This window comes from Lissotriton helveticus, chromosome 1_1 (assembly GCF_964261635.1).
Source record: "Lissotriton helveticus chromosome 1_1, aLisHel1.1, whole genome shotgun sequence".
Taxonomy (NCBI): Eukaryota; Metazoa; Chordata; class Amphibia; order Caudata; family Salamandridae; genus Lissotriton; species Lissotriton helveticus.
This window is the reverse complement of record NC_136057.1, coordinates 1347260422-1347283574: the sequence shown is the minus strand read 5'-3', so window position 1 is coordinate 1347283574 and position 23153 is coordinate 1347260422. Positions and strand designations below refer to the sequence as shown.

The window sequence follows — 23153 nt, the reverse complement described above, 5'->3', positions numbered from 1 at the left end:
TGGTGGAGGTGTGAACACCTTCCTCCGGAGCAGGCATTGTTTCTGGCCTCTGAGAAAGTGGGCTGTCACCTGCATTGGGTCAGCAACTGGTCTGTGGTGGCAGGTTGGATGCTAAGCCTGCAGGGACTAATAGGATTCCAGGGGTACCTCTAAGGTTCCTCTGGGTGCATGTCAGGGCAAATCTGATACTGGCATCCTTATGGGCTGGTCAAGACGAGGTGTTTGATACCAAACACCATTATTTTCAGTGTAGCCATCATGTAGCTGGATAACTCTTAATGACCAGTGCCCAGTATATATACTTAAGATGGCTTCCTGAACATTTGCAATGTCGTGGCAATACAGCCAGACATCAAAGGGGCATATCTGCTCATGAAGATAGGTCCTCACATATAATATAATGCAACGCTGTCTTACGGCTCTAAAGCCTGCTGTAGGGGTGACTTACATATATTATATGCAGTTTACTTGGGCATGCCACACAGGGAGTGTGCCATGTAGTGTTTTCAAAGTGGTTTGCATCAATTCATGCAGCCTGCAATTTCAGTCTGCATGCAATTTGTGTGTAGGTCCCTTAGGGTGGCATAATGCATGCTGCAGCCCTTAGGGCCCCTCTTTAGTACTCATGCCCTTGGTACTAGGGGTACCATCTACTAGGGACTTACAGTTGTGCCAAAGGCCTTGCCACTTGTGGTTAAATGAGACTTTTACTGTGTTCTAAAGGAAAGAGCACAGGGCCTGGTTAGCAGGGACCAAGTTCACTTTCTGTCGAAAAAGCATCAGTACTAAGTCAAAAAGTGGGGGTGGCCATGTAACCCCCCCACCTCACCCAACAAAAGGGTATGAGACTAACCTTTCCCCTAGAGAATCTTCATTGTGTAAGTGGAAGAACCTGGAAAGGCCATCCACATTGGCCTGGTTAGGACCAGGGCCTGTAGAGAGATGGGCCACCTAATCAGTTTTGGATTTTCCCCCTTCAATTGCATTAGCCATCATGTGGTCAGCTTGAACAAGGAAGTGAGGCCCAAACCAGTAGGGTCTCAGCCTCTACAGTGAACAAACCGTAGCAAAGTCTTTCCTCTTAATGGCACTCCAACGCTGTTCTCCGGGAAGTAACTTCCTGCTAATAAAAGCAACAGGCTAGTATTGACTGTTATCGTTGGTCTGTGATAGGACTGCTCCTATTTCATCCTAAGAGGCCTCAGTCTGCTCAATGAACTGCTTTGTTTAATCTCTAGCTTTTAGAATGGGTGCTGAGCACATTGCTTCTTTCATAATGTCAAAAGTCTTTTGACAGCTCACTGTCCTGTTTACTTTCTTCGGTTGCTCCTTTGATGTCAATTCAGTGAGGAGTACCACAATAGTGCCATACCCCTTCACAAAGCTCCTGTTGTACCCAGTCAAGCCAATGAATGCCCTTACAAGTGTCAGAGTGGTTAGAGCTTCCCAGTCCAGAATAGTCTGGACCTTGGGCTGCAAGAGTTGAACTTGGCCTCCACCTACAAGGTGGCCCAAGTATAGAACAAAACCCTGCTCTGTCTGGCACTTGCCTGCCTTGAATAGTGAGCCCTGCATGTTGCAGACCCTTTAGGACCTTCCTAAGGAGGGTCCGGTGATTCTGCAATGTGGAGCTATAGACAGAAATATCATGAAAAAGTGCTGCACTAAAGGACTCCAATCCAGCAAGTGCTTTGTTCACCAACCGTTGGAAGGTGACAGGGGCATTATTTAATCCAAAGAGCATCACAGTGAGCTGGTAATGCCCGGCTGAGGTAGAGAATTCTGACTTCTCTTTTGCTCTAGGGGTTAGACCAATCTGCCAGTACCCTGATGTCAAATCAAAAGTACTGAGAAATGTGGCTGCACCGAACCTGTCTATTAATTAATCAGCTTTTAGGATAGGGTATGCATCTGTCTTAGTGACAGCAGTGAGACCTCTATAGTCCACATAGAATCTCAGTTCCGGTTTAGCATCCTTGGAATGAGGTTTGTGGACTAAGACCACTTGACTGGCCCAGGGACTTTCCGAGGGCTCATCACTCCTAACTCCAGCATCTTGCTGACTTCATTTCTGATGCTTTCTTTGAGTTTATCAGACTGCCTCTAACTTTTATTTTTGGCAAGTAGACTGTTGCCAGTGTCCACATCATGTGTACACCAGGTTGTCTGACCAGCGGCCAAAGAAAAGAGCTCTGCATACTGCCCTTGGACTTGCTTGCAGTCAGCTTGCTGTTGGGCAGTGAGGGTGTCTGAAAAGATAACTCCCCCAACAGACTCATCATTAGGGGTGTGGAGGAGGAGGTCAAGGAGAGGTTCACTCTCTTCCTCCTGATGCTCATCAGTTATCATGAGCATGGCCATATCAGCCCTGTCATAAAAGAGTTTAAGGCGGTTCACATGGATGAGCCTGTGAGGGCTCCTACAAATGGCACATGTCCTCGAGGGCCCTAGGTGCCATAGGCTCTAAAACCCATACCTTTTGTCCCATTTGGAACTCCACCTGTGCAGCCTTTGTCAAACCATTGCCTCTGGAGCTCTTGACTTGCCTCAGGGTATTTGTTGACTTTTCCCCATGTATTCAGCCGTTCTAGGACAAGGCGAAGCACAGAGTTTACTACGTCCAGTTTGGGTTGTTTGAGAGGCTTCTCCCAGCATTCCATTACTAGACATAGTGGGCCTCTGCCCACTCCTTTCTGTGGCACCTGGCTGTAAGCAAAAAGCAGGATAAGTAAGACATCCCATCTCCTGAGCTTTACAAGGAGTTCCATAATCATGCCTGTCATGGTCTTGTTGAATCTCTCAACCAGAAAATTGGTTTGTGGGTGATAAACATATAAGTCACCCCACACTCGGCCCACATGGCTTTTAGGTAACCAGATATGAAGTTACTACTTCTGTCTGAAACCACCTCCTTAGGAAAACCCACTCTTGTAAAAATACTTACGATGGTCCTGGCAACTGCAGGAGCAGTGACACTCCTAAGTGGAATTGCTTCAGGATACCTGGTGGCATCACCCACTACTCCCAGTATAAATCTTTCTGATAGATACATCTGCGGTGAGGATTCCTCACCTTGTGAATATCCCCTTGCGTCAGCAAAATTCGGAAATTCTTTTCGTAGCCTCGCGCCGATGTGGACTTGGACGTCATAGAGACACGGCATCGCACGCGACTCCGCTGACGTCACCGACGCCTATAATAGGCCCACGCCGGCGTGATGACATCAGTTCCCTTTTTTCCACGTAGTCGACGCGAACGGTTTCGGAAATCTCAGTAGCCAACTGGTACTTTGTTGCCTTTTTGTTACCGCTTTCTGCTTCTTTGTTTCTTGTCTCTTCGATGTCGACAAAGAAGACCGGCTTCAAGCCCTGCAGGGAGTGCGGAAAAATGATGTCCATTACTGACCCGCACGAGGACTGCATTTGGTGTTTGAGCTCTGATCACGATGTGGATGGATGTTCGTCTTGTCGGAAGATGAACCCGAAGGCCCTGAGGGAAAGAGAGACCAAGCTCCTGGTAGCGAAGCTAAAGGCTGGAAAAGGAAAATCTTCGAGGTCTTGTTCTCGAAGGTCGTGGTCAAAGTCAAGATCCGGATCTCGAGAGGAGTCGTCTTCGAGGTCCGCTTCAGACCATGCTTTGAAGTCGAAGAGGAAGCATAAGAAGAGGAGGCATGTATCCCGACGTCGTTCCGGTAAGGAGTCGAGGTCGAGGCCACCGAAGAAGGTACGTTCTAAGGTGGTTACGCTGGATGTCTCAGAACCAGAAGGTGAGGCCTCGCCTTCGGAGTCGCGGGTGCAGTCGCCGACTCCGGCTTCGAATCCTTCTCCGGCGCCGTCCCCGGCCCGAGAAGAGGAAGAAGTTCAGGTGGATGTGGATTCCGCGCCTATCGAAGAGCTGAATCCGAACACTCCACAAGACCAGCCTGAGGGTTTCCAGCCACCCTTTCCAACCCCAGGCCAGGACCCATCGGCGTTTCTGAACGCTATGTATGGCGTCTTTTCTAGGGCGTGGTGCCCCTCTGGCGCACCTTCGGGTCCCATGGGTCCTCTGGCTTTAAATCTAGAAGTCCCTCACTCCTATCCTCCTGCTCCATTCATGCACTATATGCCCGCTCCGACGCCGCCACGGCAATTTCCGGCTCCGCCAAAGCCGTCGACGCCGGTTTCGGCGTCGCCCGCTCCGGAACGGCCTCGAGCGCATCCCGCTGGGCCATCGGATTCGATACCGACGTCGATCCCGGCTCCGTCTGAGCCGTTGGTGGATCCGGCTGCGAGGCATGTGAAGGGAGGCTCAACGCCTTTTGGAAGAGCGAAGGTATATGGAGTCACATCCTGATATGGAGGAAGGTGAATTGGAGGAGGACTGTTTTGAGGAACTGGCGGACGCTGGTAGCCTGGATTTCTCTCCGGAGTGGGAGTTGCCTTCAGGCTCTGATACACCTTCTAAGGATGTCCAGCCTTATCATATGGTGATGAGGAAGGCTGCAGAACTTCTGCAATTGACTTTGCCAACGGTGGAGTTTAAATCCAATCTTCTCACTGAGGTTTTACATTCGCCTAGTTCTGTGGTAGAACCATTGGTTCCGTTTAATGACGCCTTAACGGAGCCCATTTTGGAGTTGTGGAAGAAACCACTGTCAGCTCCTGCAGTATCTAAGAGTGTGGCAAGAAGGTACAGGGTTGCACCTGAAGACCCTGCTTTTTTGACGTCTCATCCATCACCAGAGAGTCTAGTCATTCAAGCAGCCTTCTCCAAAAACAATGTGAGTGCCTTTCCCCAGGTACCCTGTGAAAAAGAGTCAAAGAAACAGGATCAGGTTGCTAAGAAGACCTTCTCCTCTGCAAGCATGGCGTTGAAGTTGGCTAATGCCACTTGTCTGATGGGGAGGTATGTGCATGCCCTTATGGATTCTTTGCGTACTTTAGCTCCTAAGATTCCTGATGCCAGGAGGAAGGATTTTGAGGAGGTGATTTCGGATGCACAGGCAGCGGCTCGCCAAATGATAGAGTGCTCTGGACACTGCGTACTCGGTGGCACGTATCATGGGCACTGCTGTCGCCACTAGAAGATCAGCTTGGCTGAAATCCTCAGACTTTTCGGTGGATGTTCAGGTGACTTTGCTGGATCTTCCGTTTGATGGATCTGGTCTCTTTGGGAAGAAAGCTGATACAGCCCTGGAGAGATTTAAAGACAGTAGGGCGACTGCTAAATCTTTAGGTCTCCAGATCAGAGGCTCTTCGACCAACAGGAGATTCAGGGGTTTCGGTCGCTCTTCCTTTCGGAATTACCGACAAGGTCAGCAGCAGCAGCAACAACAGCAGCAAAATTCCATGTACAGGTCTTACAGGGGAAAGCAAAGAGCGCGTCCTCGTGGACGTCAAGCCTCTTCCTCCTCCTCTTCCTCCAACCCTCCAGCCTCTGAAAAGCAGCCCTAGATCCGCCATTCAGGATCATGTGGGTCCGGTGGGGGGTCGGCTTACCCATTTTTTACAGGATTGGGAATCGGTTACATCAGATCTTTGGGTTCTCAATCTTCTAGAAAATGGGTATGCCCTTCCCTTTCGGGAATTTCCTCCCAATTACCCTCCTTGCCAAGGTTTTTGCACGGAGGAACATCTGTTGCTTCTACAGGAGGAAGTGCTGACTCTGTTAAGAAAGGGTGCGATAGAGGTGGTCCCAGAGCAGGAAAGGGTTCAGGGGTGCTACTCCCGGTATTTCCTGATTCCAAAGAAGAATGGCAGACTTCGTCCAATCCTGGATCTCAGAATCTTGAATCTATCTGAAACAAGAGAAATTCAAGATGCTCACCCTTGCTCAGGTTCTTCAAGCGCTGCTAGAAGAAGACTGGATGGTGTCGCTCGACTTGCAGGATGCGTACTTTCACATCCCAATCCTGAAGTCACACAGGAAGTATCTCCGTTTTACGGTGGGATCGCAACACTATCAGTTTGCGGTCCTTCCATTTGGACTTACTACTGCGCCTCGAGTCTTCACCCAGGTGATGGCGGTGGTGGCAGCGCATCTCAGAAGGTCGGGGATTTCAGTATTCCCCTATTTGGACGACTGGCTGATCAAGGCGGGGTCGTCGGAGAGAGTGCTCCATTATCTGCAAGAGACAACCCAGTTGTTGTACAGGTTGGGTTTTTCGATAAATGTACCCAAGTCTCACCTGGTGCCCTCCCAGCGCATCCTGTTCATAGGTGCTATACTGGACACAACTGTATGTCGCGCATTCCCTCCTCCTCAAAGGATTCGCGACATACAGGAAATTATTCCTTTATTTTACAATGGAGCGGTCGTTCCGGTCCTTCGTCTGCTCGGTCTGATGGCTTCCTGCATTCTGTTGGTCAACCATGCACGCTGGCACATGAGGGCGCTCCAGTGGTGCCTCCACAGGCAGTGGTATCAACACAACGGAGATCTCAGGGAGTCAGTGAGGATCTCCGGAGAAGCTGCGGCGGATCTGTCTTGGTGGGGCGTGGAGGCAAACCTGTCTCAGGGGAAGCCTTTTCAGCTGCCTCCTCCGGTGGCCACAGTAATAACGGATGCATCCACTCTAGGGTGGGGTGCTCATCTGGGGGATCTGGAGGTCAAAGGTCTTTGGTCTCCAGAGGAAAGGTTGCTTCATATCAACCTTCTAGAATTGCAGGCGATACGTTTGGCGCTCAAGGCCTTCCTCCCTTCCCTTCGCGGTCGGTCGGTCCAGGTCCTGACGGACAACATGACCGCGATGTGGTACATCAACAAGCAGGGAGGAGTGGGGTCGCAGTGTCTCTGCAGAGAGGCTCTGCGTCTCTGGTCTTGGGTTCAGGACCATCAGATTTGTCTGATGGCGAATCATCTGGCCGGAGTTCTGTACGTGCGTGCAGACAATCTCAGTCGGCAGTTCTCGGCCGACCCCGAGTGGAGGCTTCACCCGGAGGTGGTTCGTCACGTCTTTCGGACGTGGGGGACTCCTCAGGTGGACCTGTTCGCCATTTGCGAGAATGCTCACTGCCTGTCATTCTGCAGTCTCCAGTATCCGATGCAAGGAGCCTTGGGGGACACGTTTCAGTTGAGTTGGGGAAGACAACTCCTTTACGCGTTTCCTCCTATACCTTTGATTCCTCGGGTTCTGAGGAAGATACGCCAAGACCGGGCCCAAGTCATATTGGTCTCCCCGGACTGGCCAAGAAGGGTGTGGTACACAGATCTTCTCCACCTCTCCTCTCACCCGCCGCTCCGTCTCCCTTTCAGGGCAGACCTCCTCTCTCAGATGGAGGGGCAGGTTCTACACCCCCACCTCCAGACGTTACACCTTCATGCCTGGAGATTGAACGGGGCAACCTGAATTCCTTTTCTCTCCCGCCTGACGTAGTGGATGCATCTTGTCAGCCAGGCGTGACTCCACTAAGTCCATCTATTCATGTAGATGGTCAAAATTTGTCACTTGGTGTGGGGAGAAATCTATTGACCCTTTGAGAGCCCATTTGTCTGATGTTCTCCAGTTTTCCCTCTCTCTGGCGCAGCAAGGGCTTGCTGTTGCCACAGTGAAGGGCTATCTTTCTGCGCTGTCGGCATTTCTCTGCTTGCCTGACCAGCCATCTCTTTTTAAATCTCCTGTAGTTTTAAGGTTTTTGAAGGGCCTCACAAATAAGTTCCCTCCTACTCCTTTTATTGTGCCTCAGTGGGACTTAAATCTTGTCTTGACCTTTTTAATGGGTGCTCCCTTTGAGCCTCTTCACAAATGTCCTTTGAGGCTTTTGACTCTTAAGACAGTCTTCCTCGTTGCAATGACCTCAGCAAGGAGGGTAAGTGAGCTTCAAGCTCTTAGTTCCAAGCCCCTATTCTTGACCATTCATGCTGATCGAATGGTTCTTAGGACCAGGGCTGCTTTTCTCCCAAAGGTGGTGACTCATTTCTACCTTGGTCAATCCATTACCCTCCCTACCTTTTATCCTCCCCCCCACACCCTTCCAAGGAGGATGAGAGATTACACCGTCTGGACCCCAAGAGGTCCGGTGTCCTTTTACTTGGACAGATCTAAAGACTGTCGTTTGGATGACCAGCTCTTCATTGGGTTTGCTGGCTGCAAAAGAGGAAGAGCGATCCATAAAAGAACCTTGTCAAGATGGATCGTCCTATGTATAAAGATCTGCTACTCTTTGGCCGGTAAGGAATCTCCAGAGGGCATAAGGGCTCATTCTACAAGAACTAAATCTTCAACCTCAGCATTGGCTAGAGGTGTTCCAGTAGAGGACATTTGTAGGGCGGCAACTTGGTCTTCCCTCCACACTTTCGCGAGGCATTACTGCTTGGATTCCGAAGTGAGGAGGGATGGCCACTTTGCGCGGTCTGTCCTCCAGGATTTCCTGGTTTAGAAGAGTGAACACCCTCCTCCGGGAGTGGGGACTGCTGTGGGACTCTATTCACAAGGTGAGGAATCCACACGGCAGATGTATCTATCAGAAGAACAAGTTACTTACCTTCGGTAACGCTTTTTCTGGTAGATCCAATATCTGCCTGTGGATTCCTCACTGACCCACCGCCTCCCCGTTGTCCACTCTTCTATACCAGAATATCTGTATTGTATTTATTTTATGGTCAAGAAAATGTGTTATTTCAAATGTTTGCTTACATTTGCTTCACACTGTGTGTGTTATTTTGACTATCGTGTACTGTGTATACTATGTACATTACTACTGTCATTGGTCCGTCCGTGTGCCTCGAAGGCACGGAAAAAAGGGCGGAACTGATGTCATCACGCCGGCGTGGGCCTATTATAGGCGTCGGTGACGTCAGCGGAGTCGCGTGCGATGCCGTGTCTCTATGACGTCCAAGTCCACGTCGGCGCGAGGCTACGAATAGAATTTCCGAATGTTGTTGACGCAAGAGGATATTCACAAGGTGAGGAATCCACAGGCAGATATTGTATCTACCAGAAAAAGCGTTACCGAATGTAAGTAACTTGTTCGTTTCTTGATGCTGTCTGGGGTCTAAGGGACCAACAATATAAATCCCTACCCTCTCAAAGGGAACCCTAACCACTGGTAGTGGAATTAAGGGGGGCTTTGGCTTGCTACCTGTCTTGCATAGACTTGACAGGTAACACTAGAGTTGCAAAACTCCTTCACTTTTAGACATACCTGGCCAGTAGAAGTGGCTTATTAACCTACAGTTTTTGTCTAGTCAAGATATCCAGATAGAGGGATGTCATATGCTAATGTGAGTAAGATTTCCCTGTACTGCTGGGGCACTGTCACTCTCTTAGTGGTACCAGGTTTGGGGTCTGTGGCCTCAGTGTAAAGGAGTCTCTCTTTGCAATGGGTCCTGTGGGAGCCACTGACAATCCTTTTCCTCTTCAGCAGCTTGCTATCTCAGGCTCTCAAGAGTGGGACAGGTATTCTGTCCATGGCAGAGATCTTCCCTAGAGTGTCCCCCTGTGCCTAGGAGCTCTGCTATGAAAGGCCCAAGTTCCTGGGACTCTGTTCCCTCGTGGGCTTTTCCCTGAGGTGAGGAAATCTGAACTTGTGTTTCAGAATTTGTTTTCCCAACCTTCTAGCCTTTTCTCTTGGAGGATTAGGCCTTTATTCCAGGCTCCAATTCATCTTTTTTACCCAGGGCTTTTCTTTATGTTCTTCATTTTAGACACCCATTCAGGTATTCCCAGCATGAATGCATTGCTTCTTATCTCTACTTCAGCACTTGCTGAGGTCTCCAGATGATTGCCTAGCAGACATTGTTCTGGAATTGCAGAGAACATGACCACTTCTTTTTGCCAATAAACCCGCCCCATTACAATGTCACCCTAGCCATGGGATTAACCTTTGTAATGTTGTCAGCATTTATAACTGGATAAGTTTTTCTAATTATGGACTCCAAATCATTCACCTCCAGTCAAGAGATCTGGGTTAAATCCAGAGGTGGCTCCTGGGCTCACTGTGCCACTGGACTCGGGCTAGCTTGACTGATGAGGGGTTATACCCAAAACCGGTCCCAGGATGCTTGTTTCCGGTCCAGGGACGCCCCGGCTTGGCAGTTCGGGCTGGACAGTTCCCATGAGGAACAGGGTCAAGACTGATTTGTATATAGCTGGGTTGAAACTGGGGTGCCATAGTGAGCAAAAGAACGATGGATTTAACCCAGATCTGTTGACAGGGGCTGAATGTTTGATTTGTGCTGCATTCCGTCAATCATTTTTGTGTTTTTTTGCAGTGCTCTTATTTGAGCACATATTCGTACGGGTGATGACACTATTAGCAAAATTGGGACAAACCTTGGAGCTTTAACTGCTGAACCTGTGAAGTTTTTAAAAGAGTTTGCTGAGACAGAAGAATTTGGCTTTAAAGATGTAGAAAAATATTGTGTGTGTGTGTGGGAAATAAATTCTGACTGTCACACATTTGACAATCTTCGGTACAGTGAGTTGAAGAGATGACCTTCCACCAACGTCCTATTCTGTGCGTGGACTTATTAAAAGAGCATTCTACTTGATCAGAAGATGTGTAAATGTTTTGGTTCATGCATCTGTAGAGAAAGATCTGTGTGAATTTGGTTGGAAAGATATTGATGGGGTGCTAAGTTTCTAAAGCGTCTACCCACAGAACTTGCCCATACATGTACTTGAAAAACATGTGCTAAAAAGCGATGTCCCTGTCGCTATGCTTGTCTCAAATTTTCAACATTCCGTAAATGTACCACAAACAATTGTCGAAATTAAGTGAACTATGAAAATGTGTCTAAAACAGGAGTGATCAACATTTTTTTTCTTGATATTCAGATCATAAACATTGTTTGATGTATACATCAGGGTTCTCGAAAGTCAGTCCTGGACGTCCAGATCCATGCCAGATTTTTAAGATAGCTACATTTATCCAAATTGGGATATGCTAAAAGTGTGGCGTGGATCCGGCCCTCCTGGACTGACTTTAGGGAACCTTAATATACATGAAAGTATTAAAAAAACATTATAATTTGTTTAATTTTATATATGTCTCTTCTTCCTCAATTATAGCCGCCATTAGGAAAATGGCGAAAGAGTTGCTCTGAGGAGTAATTTGCTTACTCTTTAAGACTACTGCCCCCCTCCCCCCCGCTCTCCCCCCACCCCTCCCCCCCCAAAGCTTATGTTTTGACACAAAAACAAAGTGTATAGGTCTCATGGTTACTGAAATAATACATCATCACTGCAAAAACATGTTATTTTTAAAAATGTAGTCCAAATAAATTTGCCCAGGATTAGCAATGTCTATCCAAGCTAAATTACTTCTCTATTGATACAAAAAAACACATAAAAAATGAAAATCTCAGGACAATATTTTTTTTACAGATGTCGGGCGAGGACTACAAGAGGGATGCTCTTCTGGCTAGTCTCTGAAGGACTAGGTCCTCTTCATCTAACTCTTCTCCCTGTCCTGAGTGGCAAGACCTACCCCCAGTATAGTAGGGGTAGACGCTCTAGGTAAAGTTCTAGGGTAAATGTGAGGGGTTACCTCATCATCTTCTCTAGTGCGATTCGGGAGCAATCTTCTGGAATACTGTCCGCACTGTCATGATCACTGTCCGCCACCTCTAAGGTGTCAGGAACGTCTGTGGAGTTGGTTATATCAAACTCCTCTGCAAGAAACTCCTCCATCTGTACTTTTGTAGGGTTTGAATTAGTTTAGGTCCCTGGGTAGAAGGGACCCAGTGCACCTTCAGTTGAAAAGCATCCGTACTAGAGCAAAACGTGGGAGTGACCATGGCAAAAAGGGCACTTTCTTACAATCATGAATGGCAGTTATCCCTGTAGGTGGCGCACGGTCTCTTCCTTGAATGAGGAGAACTTTGGCTCAATCTTTTTGCCACTGCTGAGAACGTGCAATGTCTGAACTTCTGCACATTGGAGTTTCCAAGGCATCTGTGTCTGAGACTCATTCCACCTCTAGTAGAACTCTATATTACTCCAGTATTGGAACTTAAATAGATTCAGATGCTTGAATCATTCCCTGTCGTCGAGATGGGAGTCCCCGGTATCTATAAAAATAGCAATACAAAGCCATTACAAACCAGAAACCAGGCCTAGGCCCATTCCAGTTTTGTAACATATCCACCTCTTTTTGTAAAAGAGAGAAATAAAATCAACAACCAATCGGATTAGCCTCACCCTCTAAAACCCTCCTGAGAGAACCTCAGACCTTCAGATTTTCTACTGCACACTGTGCTAAGGAGTCTCCACTCTGCTCAGTTTTTTCCTTGTTCCAATATTCTTGAGAGTTTTACAACAGTTGTTTCTTCAGCAACTTATACAGCTTCGAGTTCTTCTCTTTTCAACATGACTGACAAAGACAATAAAGGACTTTTTAGAGATTGTGCCACCTGCTCTACGTGGATTACACTCACAAAGACTGCATCTTTTGCCTGTATCCTGCCAATACTACTCCTGCACCAAGTACTGAAGAAGATCAGGAATGACCCTGCCCAAGTTTCCTAGAAGCCTTGGATTGGGCACAGAGTATGGTGTCCGGAACTCTTGGGCTTGAGCATCTGTCTTCTGTTCAGCCAGCCCCTTAGGGAGGATCTGAAGTAGCTGGGCAGGGTTCTTTGTCCAGGCCTTCGGAATCTCCACCTTCATGCAAGGAAATTGAACGGTGACAGCTGAACACCTTTGGCCTTCCTGCAGAGGTGAATGATGCAGTCAGACGCCCCTCATTAAAAATTGTATACATCTATTGCTTGGACTCGAAAGATTGACCTCCTTTAAGCCATGTTATCTGACTTTTATGGTTTGTTTTGGCCCTAGGGCTTTGGGCCTAGGGCTGGGTATAATGAAAGGATATGCACTTGCCTGATCAACCTTATTTGTTCAAGTCACCTGTTATGAGATTTTTTTTATAGGGTTACAACATTTGTTTCCTCCCTCTCCCTTCGTTATGCCACTGTGGAGCCATACCTTTCTTCTCACCTTTCTAATGTTCACTCCATTTGTAGTCTCTTGACAGCTGTCCTGTACAGCTCCTCACCCTCAAGACAGTGGCCTCATCGCCATAACAGTGGCGGGGTGTGATCTTCAAGCTTTTTCTTAACCCACCGAACATCACCTTCTTCCCAGGCAAACTTGCTCTGCAGACTCAAGTATCCTTTCTGCAAAAAGTTGTGACGCAGACCCACTTCGATCAAACTGTCACCTTGCTGGCGTTCTGTGCTTCACCTCACCCCTCAAAGGTGTAAGAGAGAATCGATCTATTGGACGCCAGGAGAATACTGAGCTTCTACATAGATCGTGCCACAGAACACCAGGTGGACGATCAGCTCTTTATATGGTTTGCTGGAGCGGATAAAAAGCAAGGCTGTGCATAAGAGAACAATCCCCAACTGGATTGTGCCCTATATTAAGATCTGCTACACATTAGCTAAAAAGCAGACTCCGGAAGGACTGCATGCACATTTTACTAGGGCCAAAGCTGTTACTACTACGTTGGCATAAGTAGTCCCTGTCCTAGACATTTTTTAGGTGCTACAAGGGCATCCCTCTATACGTTCAAGAAGCACTGGACTGTCAGGTCTACAAAGAAGGGCATGTTGCCGTTCGATTCTAAAGGACTTTCTGGTGTGAGTCCATTCACAGCTCACCTCCACTTGGTACTGTTGTAGTATCTATTCAAAAGGTGAGGAATCTGTGGTTAGAAGTCTCTGTCAGAAGAACGAGTTACTTCGGTAACGCTCTTTCTGATAGAGACTCTTTAGAGCCCCAGATTACTCACTGACCATCACATCCTTCCCTTTCGTTGTGTGGACTCTACCCATTATTAAGATTCCTAGTTTAGGAATCTGTACACTGTTCAACGTCAGTTTGCTTTTGAGGTTTTGTGTCCGGGGATTTAGGCAGTCTCAAAAGCAACTGATGTCAGAGCATGGGAGTGGCGCCTGTATAGGCTCCGCACCTCATTTTCAGAGTGGAACTCCATTGGTGCAAAGCTGTATTGTACCAGGTACCGGTGCACAGAGGCACTGCTGAAAAGTTTCTGGATTCAGTCTGTTGACAGGAGTATTCACAGGGTGAGCAATCTGAATGTTACTTAAGGTAGACCTTGTTCTTTTAAATCTAACAGAGGAAAAGTTACTAAAATGGCAGTGACAAGTGTTGCCTCTCAGTGGCAGTCCCTATGCAAATGTTGTCTAGTCACTTTGCTGTTGCTTAGGGCTGTATTTGGGTATGAAACTGGTACTAATGAGGTGAAACCTTTGCCCAGCCAGCATTAACGTGTGACATAATTAGATTATGTGCTGCATTACTTACATAGTTTGCCTATTTTTGCTCCATAATTTGGCCTTCCCCAGCTGCATAATTCGGCTTTCCCCAGCTGCATAATTCGGCCTTCCCCAGCTGCATAATTCCTGTTTTTGCAGCGTGAGTCTTTCTGGATTCACTATGCTGTGCATTATTCTGCGGTCTAGTGGTTGGGTCCGTAATCGTAGTCTTTTCTTTCTTTGTTTGTTTGTTTTTTTCGTAGCCCAGGTGGGCGTCGACGTCCCACCTTTGGTGTACTTCCTGTGACGTCGGCACGCTTCCTGCGGAAGCTCCCACCTTTGGGCGCCATCTTCAGATTCTTTTTTCCGCCGTTGGGTCTGGATCGTTCCCGAAAGGGCTCCAGAGTTTTGGAGAGAAGGAAACGCAGAAAAGACGATTTTGCAGGAAAATCTAGCGAAGACGACGAGGAACAACCCGATCGAGCACGGACGACGAAGGAGAAGGGGAACTTTGTAAACTTCGACTTCCAACCGAGGATGCGCGCACAGGGGCACCCTTGAGCACGAGAAACGTACAGGACACCGTTTAAATTCTGCCGTAACTGCCATCACAAGTACGCGCAGAAGGACCAGCACCCGGTTTGCAACCTCTGCCTACCGGTCGACCACGAGAGCAAGGACTGCAACGCCTGTTCCGCCTTCACGCCGAAGACTATCCGGGTTAGAGAGCGTCAGAGATGAGCCAATTACAGCATGCAGGGTAAGGGCCAACCACCGTCCCTTCGAGACCTGGGGCTATCAAGCGACGAGGAGGACTACGCTGCCCAAGAAGACGACGGCTACACGGTCGTAGAGACTGATTAGAAGACTTCAAAGGAGGTAGGAGAGTCAATGACCCCAAACCTCCCGAAAGACCCCCAAAGGTCTGAGCTAGACTCTCGGAAAACTGAGTCAAAATCCTCGAAAGGAGCACTGGCGCCAAAACCCTCGACGGCTGCAGATGCACCCAGGGGCAAGCAGCACAGCGTATCCTTAGATAAGGACTCCCAAGTGGCAAAGACCGTCGAAAAGCCAAGGTCGTCGAAGAACGTCGCCGAAAAGAAGCGTCCATCTTCGAAAGACAGACCCGAAGGGCGCCTCGGTGTCGACTAAGGATCTGAAATCCTTGTCAACGTCTAAGAGATCGGCCGAACACTTCGACGCCGAACAGGCGGCCGAAATGGAAAGGAAGTAAAGACGGCTCGAAGCAGAGATGGATAACATCCTGCATAGGAAAAGGCAATTCGATGAAAGAATGAAGGGCTTCGCGATTCTGCCGAAACAGAAAACGGTAATCGTCGAATTGGAAGAGGAGGACGACTTTGAGGCCGAACAGCCGCCAAAAAGTCCTGAGAACCTGGACCAAGCAGAGGAAGAGGCCTCCTACTACGAGGAGAAGGGCGACGACGATTGACGAGCGATCCTCGGCTCAATATCCTCGGGGACACAGGACCTGGAGTGGCAGGACCTCGATGCCGAAAATCCAGAAGAAGGCGTAGACTCGTACCCTTCGAGGCCTTCGCCGCCAGACGACATTGGGGCCTACAATATCGCTGTAAAAAATGCGGCAGCAGCTTTTGGAGTTACGCTGGAGGAGGAGAAGCCGAAGGCAGACTTCCTCTTGGAGACCCTGCTCCCCACACAAACTAGGAGCCAGTACCTGCCCATGCTGGACAGTATCATGGCCCAAGAGAGAGAGACGTTCAAAGAACCGGCAACTTGCAGGTCAGTGACGCCGAGGACAGAAAAGAATTACAAGCACTCCTCTAAGGATCCTCCCTGCATCAGAGGATCGGTGACGGCGGACTCCATCATTGCGGCGACCGCCAGAAAATGGGCTAATGTGTCAGCAACAACAGGGCCACCACCAGACAAGGAAAGCAGGAGGATGGACCTAACAGGGAGGAAGATATAGAGAAATGCGGCAATGCACTGGCGCATGGCAAACTCCAACGCCCTGCTAAACAGGCACCAGTACCAGATTCTGGATGAAATCGGGCAGCTGCTCAAACATCTACCAGATGAGTACCAACAGAGGGCGACACACCTCGTCGAAGAGGGAAAAAATTTGGAAAACTCTTGCCTTAAGACAGCCTTGGACCGTGCGGACACGTCCAGCAGGCTGATGATGTTGGGAATAACGGAAAGGAGACAGGCCTGGCTCAGGATATCAGGTTTCAAACCGGAGGTGCAGAACAACATCCTAAACACCCCGTTCAATGGGGAGACACTGTTTGGGGCACCAGTGGATGAAAAACTCACCCAACTCAAAAAGGAGAACGAAACGGCAAGGTCCATGGGGGCCTTACAGTTCAGGGGTACAAAAAGGGGTACTCCGTCTCAGAGGCCAAACGGAAGAGGGGGAAACCAGCCAGGAAAGTCTCACCAGACCTTCCAGCAGTTCAACCAAGGGTCCAGCCAAACACAACAAGGCCATCAAAAACAAACCTGGCACTACCAGCAAAGGGGCCAGTCCTTTCGCAGGAAGGCGAACGGACGTGGACAGAATAAAAGAGGGGGCCACCAACCCACCTCTAAGTGACTTCCACACTCACTACGTGCCCACCCACACAACACCTCCTGGGGTGGAGCACGACAAAACAAACACAGGATTACACGGACAGAACACCAACGACCATGTAACACCAGTAGGAGGCAGGCTAAGTCACTTCTTCAAGCAATGGAAGAAGATAACAACGGACAAGTGGATACTCAACATCATCCAGTTCGGATATTGCATAGAACTGGAAAGGACACCGCCAAACAGGAGACCAAAGAGAAGGGCGCAGTCAGGAAGAGACCTAGAGCTACTTCAAAAGGAAGCGGAAGAACTCCTCCAAAAGGAGGCCATCGAACCAGTACCTTACAGAAAAAGGAACAGGGGAGTATACTCAACATACTTCCTGGTTCCAAAGGTGGATGACACACTGAGACTCATCCTGGACCTAAGGTTCTTAAACAAGTACGTAAGAACACAGAAGTTCAAAATGACGTCCCTGCAAGAGGTCGTTCCTCAGCTAAGAGACGGAGACTGCATGGTCACCATAGACCTCAAGGATGCCTACCTGCACATCCCAATGAACAGGCGGCACAAACACCTACTGAGATTTGCCATCAACAAACATCACTACCAGTTCACAGCCCTGGCGTTCGGACTAAAATCTGCCCCAAGGGTTTTTACAAAGTGCCTTGCAGCAGTGGAGGCGCACCTAAGGAGGGAAGGGATACATGTATACCCTTACCTAGACGACTGACTAATAAAGGCAAATTCACACAGAGCATGCAAGGAACATGCTCAGCGCGTGACAAGCACACTGATGGACCTGTGATTCTCCATTCACTGGGGGAAATCCTCAATGGAACCAGAACAAGTAAATATCTTCCTGGGTGCACAGATCGACACTATACAGAGCAGGGTGTGGCCCAGCGACAAGAGGACACAGGCCCTATTGAAGGAGACACACCTCTACCAGAAGGGGCGAGCTCTGACAGTGAGGACAGCGAGCAAAATCATGGGCATGATGGCCTCCTGCATACATCTGGTCCCAAATGTACGACTCCACATGAGACCATTCCAGGAATGGCTGCAAGAACAAGGGGCACAAGCTACAGGAAGTTGGGAAGATCTAGTGGTTGTAACGCACGCAGTGCAGGAGGAGATGTCGTGGTGGAACAAGGAGAACAAAACAGAAGGGAAGCCTTTAACACCACCGACCCCAAAAGTGACCATCACCACAGACGCATCCCAAAAGGGATGGGGGGCTCACATGACCAAACTTAGGGTGCGGGGCCTGTGGACTCCAGCGGATGCGGTCAAACACATCAACTACCTGGAACTAAAGACAGTGTTCCGTGCCCTGAAGGCCTTCCAAACAAAACTATACGGCCAGAGAGTGTTGATTCAGACAGACAACACGACAACAATGTTCTACATCAACAAGCAGGGAGGAACACAATCAGCACCGCTATCGAAACTAGCTCAGGAGATATGGAGATGGGCCATACTGCTGTAGATAGACCTGCTAGCCATACACCTACCAGGAAAGGACAATGTGGAAGCAGACTGGCTCAGCAGGCAGACATCGGCATCCCACGAGTGGGAGCTCAATGCACAGGAAATGCAAAGACTGTTCAGAAAGTGGGGAACACCGACAATAGACCTGTTTGCAACACACCAGAATGCAAAATGCCAAAGCTTCACATCCAGGCAACCAGGGGAAGGATCCCTGGGGAATGCCCTATGGATAGACTGGTCGAAAACATTTGCCTACGCTTTTCCCCCCGATACCACTGATACACAGGGTACTCAGCAAGTGCAGAACCAGCAGCATGACCCTGATCCTGGTGGCACCACAGTGAGCCAGGCAGAGCTGGTACTCACAGATAATGGAAATGGCACAGGGTGCACCCCACAGGTTCGGGAAAAGGAAAGACTTACTCTGCATGCAAGGCGGAGAAGTCCTACATCCAGAGCCAGAGAGTCTCAGTTTAGTGGCGTGGTTCCTGAAGACTTAGAGTTTGCGCACCTAAAGTTACCTGAGAGCACCCTGAGGGTACTACCAGAGGCAAGAAGACCTAGCACACGACCGTGCTATGCGGCAAAATGGAAGAGATTTACACTATGGTGCCACAAGAAAAAGCTACACAAGAAGATGACAAGAGAATCAACGGTGTTAAGATATCTCACACACATGCTGAAGGAAAACCTAAGCTCCTCCTCGCTTAGAGTGCACCTTGCGGCGATAGTGGCCTTCACAAGGGGAGAAACGGGGAAGAGCCTCTTTACATCACAGATAGTGAAAAGATTCCTAGAAAGGGCGAAGAGGTTCGCACCCCCAAAAGGATGCCACCGCCGGCATGGAACCTCAATTTAGTGCTAACAGAGCTCATGAAGGCGCCCTTTGAGCCGCTTCATAGGGAATCACTACAAATGCTAACTATGAAAACAGCCTTCTTGGTGGCAATCACCTCGCTGCGCAGGGTGAGCGAACTACAGGCACTAACACTACAAGAACCCTACATCCAAATACACAATGATAGGGTGGTAATGAGAACTGACCCACACTTTATGCCAAAGGTGGTATCACGGTTCCACATCAACCAAACAATACAAATACCAAGCTTCTTTCAGAAGCCAACAACAAGCGCAGAGAGGGCACTGCACACTCTGGACGCTAGAAGGGCAGTAATGCACTACATAGAAAGGACCAAGGCGCACACGAAAACAAAGCAGTTCTTTGTGTCCTTCGCAAGCAGTTACCTGGGTAAACCAGTAACAAAGGTAACAATCGCACAATGGATTGCACGGACCATACAATTATGCCACAAACACGCAGGCCAAGAGCTAGCAGAGGGGACACCAGCCCACTCTACTAGGAAGAAGGGAGCAACAATAGCCTTCCTGCTACCACACCCATTCAAGACATATGCCTGGCGGCAACATGGGCTTCAGTGCACACGTTCACTAAGCACTACTGCGTGGATATACAGATGAACAAGGAAGCACAAGTAGGACAAAAGGTGCTTCAACATATATTCAACAACCAACGCTCATCTTCCACCCAGCCACACAACAATAACAAACCGCTACAAAGTCTATGCACAGCATAGTGAATGCAGAAAGATTCACGCTGCAAAACGGATAGTTTTTTACCTGTCGGTGTAGTTTTGCTGCTTGAAGATCTTTCTGGATTCACTAGCGAACCCACCCACTTCCGCCAGAAAGATGAGGCTGGAGAAGAAGGTGGTAATACAAGGATAAAACCGAAAACTGACACCTTGAAAGACAAGCGGGGAAAAAGATAGTTACTTGAAAAAATACAGAAGAAATTGCCAAAGGATTCACAAACAGAACAATCCAAGAAAAAAAAGAATCCGAAGATGGCGCCCAAAGGTGGGAGCTTCCGCAGGAAGCGTGCCTACGTCACAGGAAGTACACCAAAGGTGGGATGTCGACGCCCACCTGGGCTACGGGAAAAAAACAAAGAAAAGACTACGATTCCAGACCCAACCACTAGACCGCGGAATAATGCACAGCATAGTGAATCCAGAAAGATCTTCAAGCTGCAAAAGTACTCCGACAGGTAAGAAACTATTCGTTCTGTGGATATTATGCCTGCTAGGACTTTAGGATCCTGCTCAACCCATTTTATTCTTGAAAGAGTGAATGCCTGTCCTGAATTAACCTTGAGCCGCATGAGTATGTAGAATATCCACATGTAGCCTTCCTGTGATCAAGACTGACCTCTGATCAGGGCTGGCTGAGGAAACATTTCTCTAGTCCAGCTGATAAGGGTTGCACGTCTGCAGCTGGATTTTGACCAGTTGAACTTGGCCAAAGATCTTCGTCGCTTACATGCAACATGATCTGACCAGGTGTCTTGTTTCTTAACTTTCCCTTTGTTTCTGATATTCCTGAAGGCATGAAGGTCTCTGTGACTTGGATTTCATTGTTAGTCCTAGCATGAACACCTACACTGCTACCAGATATCTTACATATTTCAATGCAACCTATCAATTCTGCTCCTGAGCCTTAGGTTCAGTTTGGGCATATCATTCACAAGTAATGGGATTAAAGAACCATTGGCCTAATTAGATTTCTGCCACAAATAAGAACTAATAACAGTGCACCCCACTATTGATTAGTTACTAATGCCAAAGTATAATCTCATTTAGCCAAGTTATGATGGTCAGTGAGACAGGTTACGAACTTGGGCTGAGGCATCTACACATGGCACAAGTTATTGAGACAAGCTAGGTGACTCCCTGCTCTGCTCCAAGATAAATCTACACATCCTCTGCAGATTCAGAATGGAGCTCTGGATGGAATTAGTTAAAGCCGCCCCTGCTGAATTCTTGTACCTGCTTTTTCAGTCTTTTCTTCTGCTGTAAATTATTATCCCTGAAACAAAGAAATGTTAAGGTTTAATTACTGTGGATAAGAAAGTTTCCTTCTGATGACATGAGCTGTCCAGGAAATTGCAGTGAAGGACCTTTTTTCTAGTGCAGCATCAAACAGTTTGCAGGTCTGTATTGTTTATGGTGTTGGAGTACTAAAGCTACCAGATGCCCACAAAAGCATAACTACTGTAACCTACTTAACAAACCTACTGTAGAAAGGGAATATCAGTTGGCAAGAAGTTCTTCTAGTGAAGAAAATACAGTAGGTTCAGTGTTAATCCCGAATTAATTGCTAACGTGATTTTTTTACCACTTTGAGTATCGACATTTCTTTTGTTTCCCCCGTTAACTCTTCGGGAATTGGTGCTGCATTTTTTAGAATAGTTATCTTTTTGTGTAAGAAAAACATATTTGTAAAATAAACATGTTTCAAAGTCAGCCCTGCAATGTTTTTCTATGAGTGTAAGGAAAGTCTGAAGGATTTGGGTTTCTTTAAGAAAGGATGGCAAGCAAAATCCGATAATATAGCTATGGTCATGCGGTTATTGAGTTGCAGCTGAACAGGTGGTACAAAATTGCTAAATATCATGCATAATCCCACTTTATGAAAGGCATCTACTTCTGCCTTACCAGAAGCATCATGTCACTGAATTCTGAACTGCTGCACATGGGCTGCATAGTCCTCCGGTGGCACCTAGGCACCAGTTTGGGAGTAGGGCTGTGGGATGTCTTTAGGCGAAACTACATGCTCTGGGTGGAAGTTCATTTTGTATTGTGCATGGATCACATTTATTAGATAATCTCCCTCCTGATTTTTCTTTCTTTCTGTGCAGGCCCAACCGTGCCCTGGAGGCATTTTCAGACGCACGCCACTCTTTACTGCAGACACTCCACCACGTGTAGACGACCTCCGTCCAGTGCGGATAGTGCTTTCTCCATGTACTTTGGAGGGAGGGCGGTGAAAAAGCTGCATTGGTGGTGTGCACCATCAGGTGCATGATTGGAATGATTTTACAACCTAGCAAACCCTTGGAAACGTCCTAAGCTTGGGTATCTCAAGCCTTGTCTACCAATGAATGTCTACAGAACAGCTGCCCTCTTGAAGTGTGCTTCAATGGAAGAAAATACTGCTTTGTGTCTTTGAGCCTCATCCGAAGGGAAACTAGAACTCAAAAGGTCTGGCCCTTGTTCGCTAATCCTCAGAAACATTGAGTGTGTTAACTTCCTAAACCGCTATAATTTTTTTGAGGACCCTTTTTAACATGACCCGTTTGTGTTACCAGGTTGTTAAATAGCTATGGACTCTGATTGCATATTACAGGTCTTTTAAATTGGGGTGGGTTGTCTCTTGTGTTTAGCTAGAAGGGAGAAGGATTTCTTTTGTACGTTCCAGAGGACATCTGCAATTCAATCATAGTATGAAAGTAGCAGCAATATGTTATCCACAGGACTGTGTTTTCTATATTCTTCTGCTTGCATTCTCCAAAATGAATATTAGGAGGAAGACCAGGAATGTGCAGTGGGATTGCTTTGTTGAGTACTCAAACGTCTATAGTGTGTCTTTGTGTGTGTGTGTGTGTGTCTGTGTATGGTTGTGTGTGTGTATATATATATATATATATATATATATATATATATATATATATACACACACACACACAAATACACACACACACACGTATACAGGTGTGTATATATATATATATTTATATAGAAAAAAATTAGTAGATACATTTGACGCAAAGGGACACTTCTTATTATTTGAACTCCTTGATGTCTACTTAAAATAAAGGCCCAGCACACTATTGTCGTCTGTTCTGTTTCAAGGGGGTCAATGAACATTAGTCACTTTCTGAAGACTTGCATATTTATGTTTAGATTTGCTTTCTCATAAAACTCGTATTCAATGTCTTTTGTTTCTCTCTACTTCTTGCGCATGTTTTTCTACCAGTAATTAACAATATTTTGTCTTGGTGACAGTGACTTCTTTTACTGAATCCCTACCC

The 23153-nt window shown here is 47.6% G+C and overlaps 1 protein-coding gene across 1 annotated transcript in view; it reads left to right on the top strand.

Moving 5' to 3' along the window:
• The window catches only part of RANGAP1 (Ran GTPase activating protein 1), a 430024-nt gene extending 407072 nt beyond the window's left edge, over positions 1–22952 (top strand). Inside the window, exon 16 of the mRNA XM_078683025.1 lies at positions 21981–22952. Coding sequence (XP_078539151.1) covers positions 21981–22050 — 70 coding nt within the window. The 3' untranslated portion in view covers positions 22051–22952. The remainder of the gene's footprint in view (positions 1–21980) is intronic.
• The last annotated feature ends 201 nt before the right edge of the window (positions 22953–23153 follow it).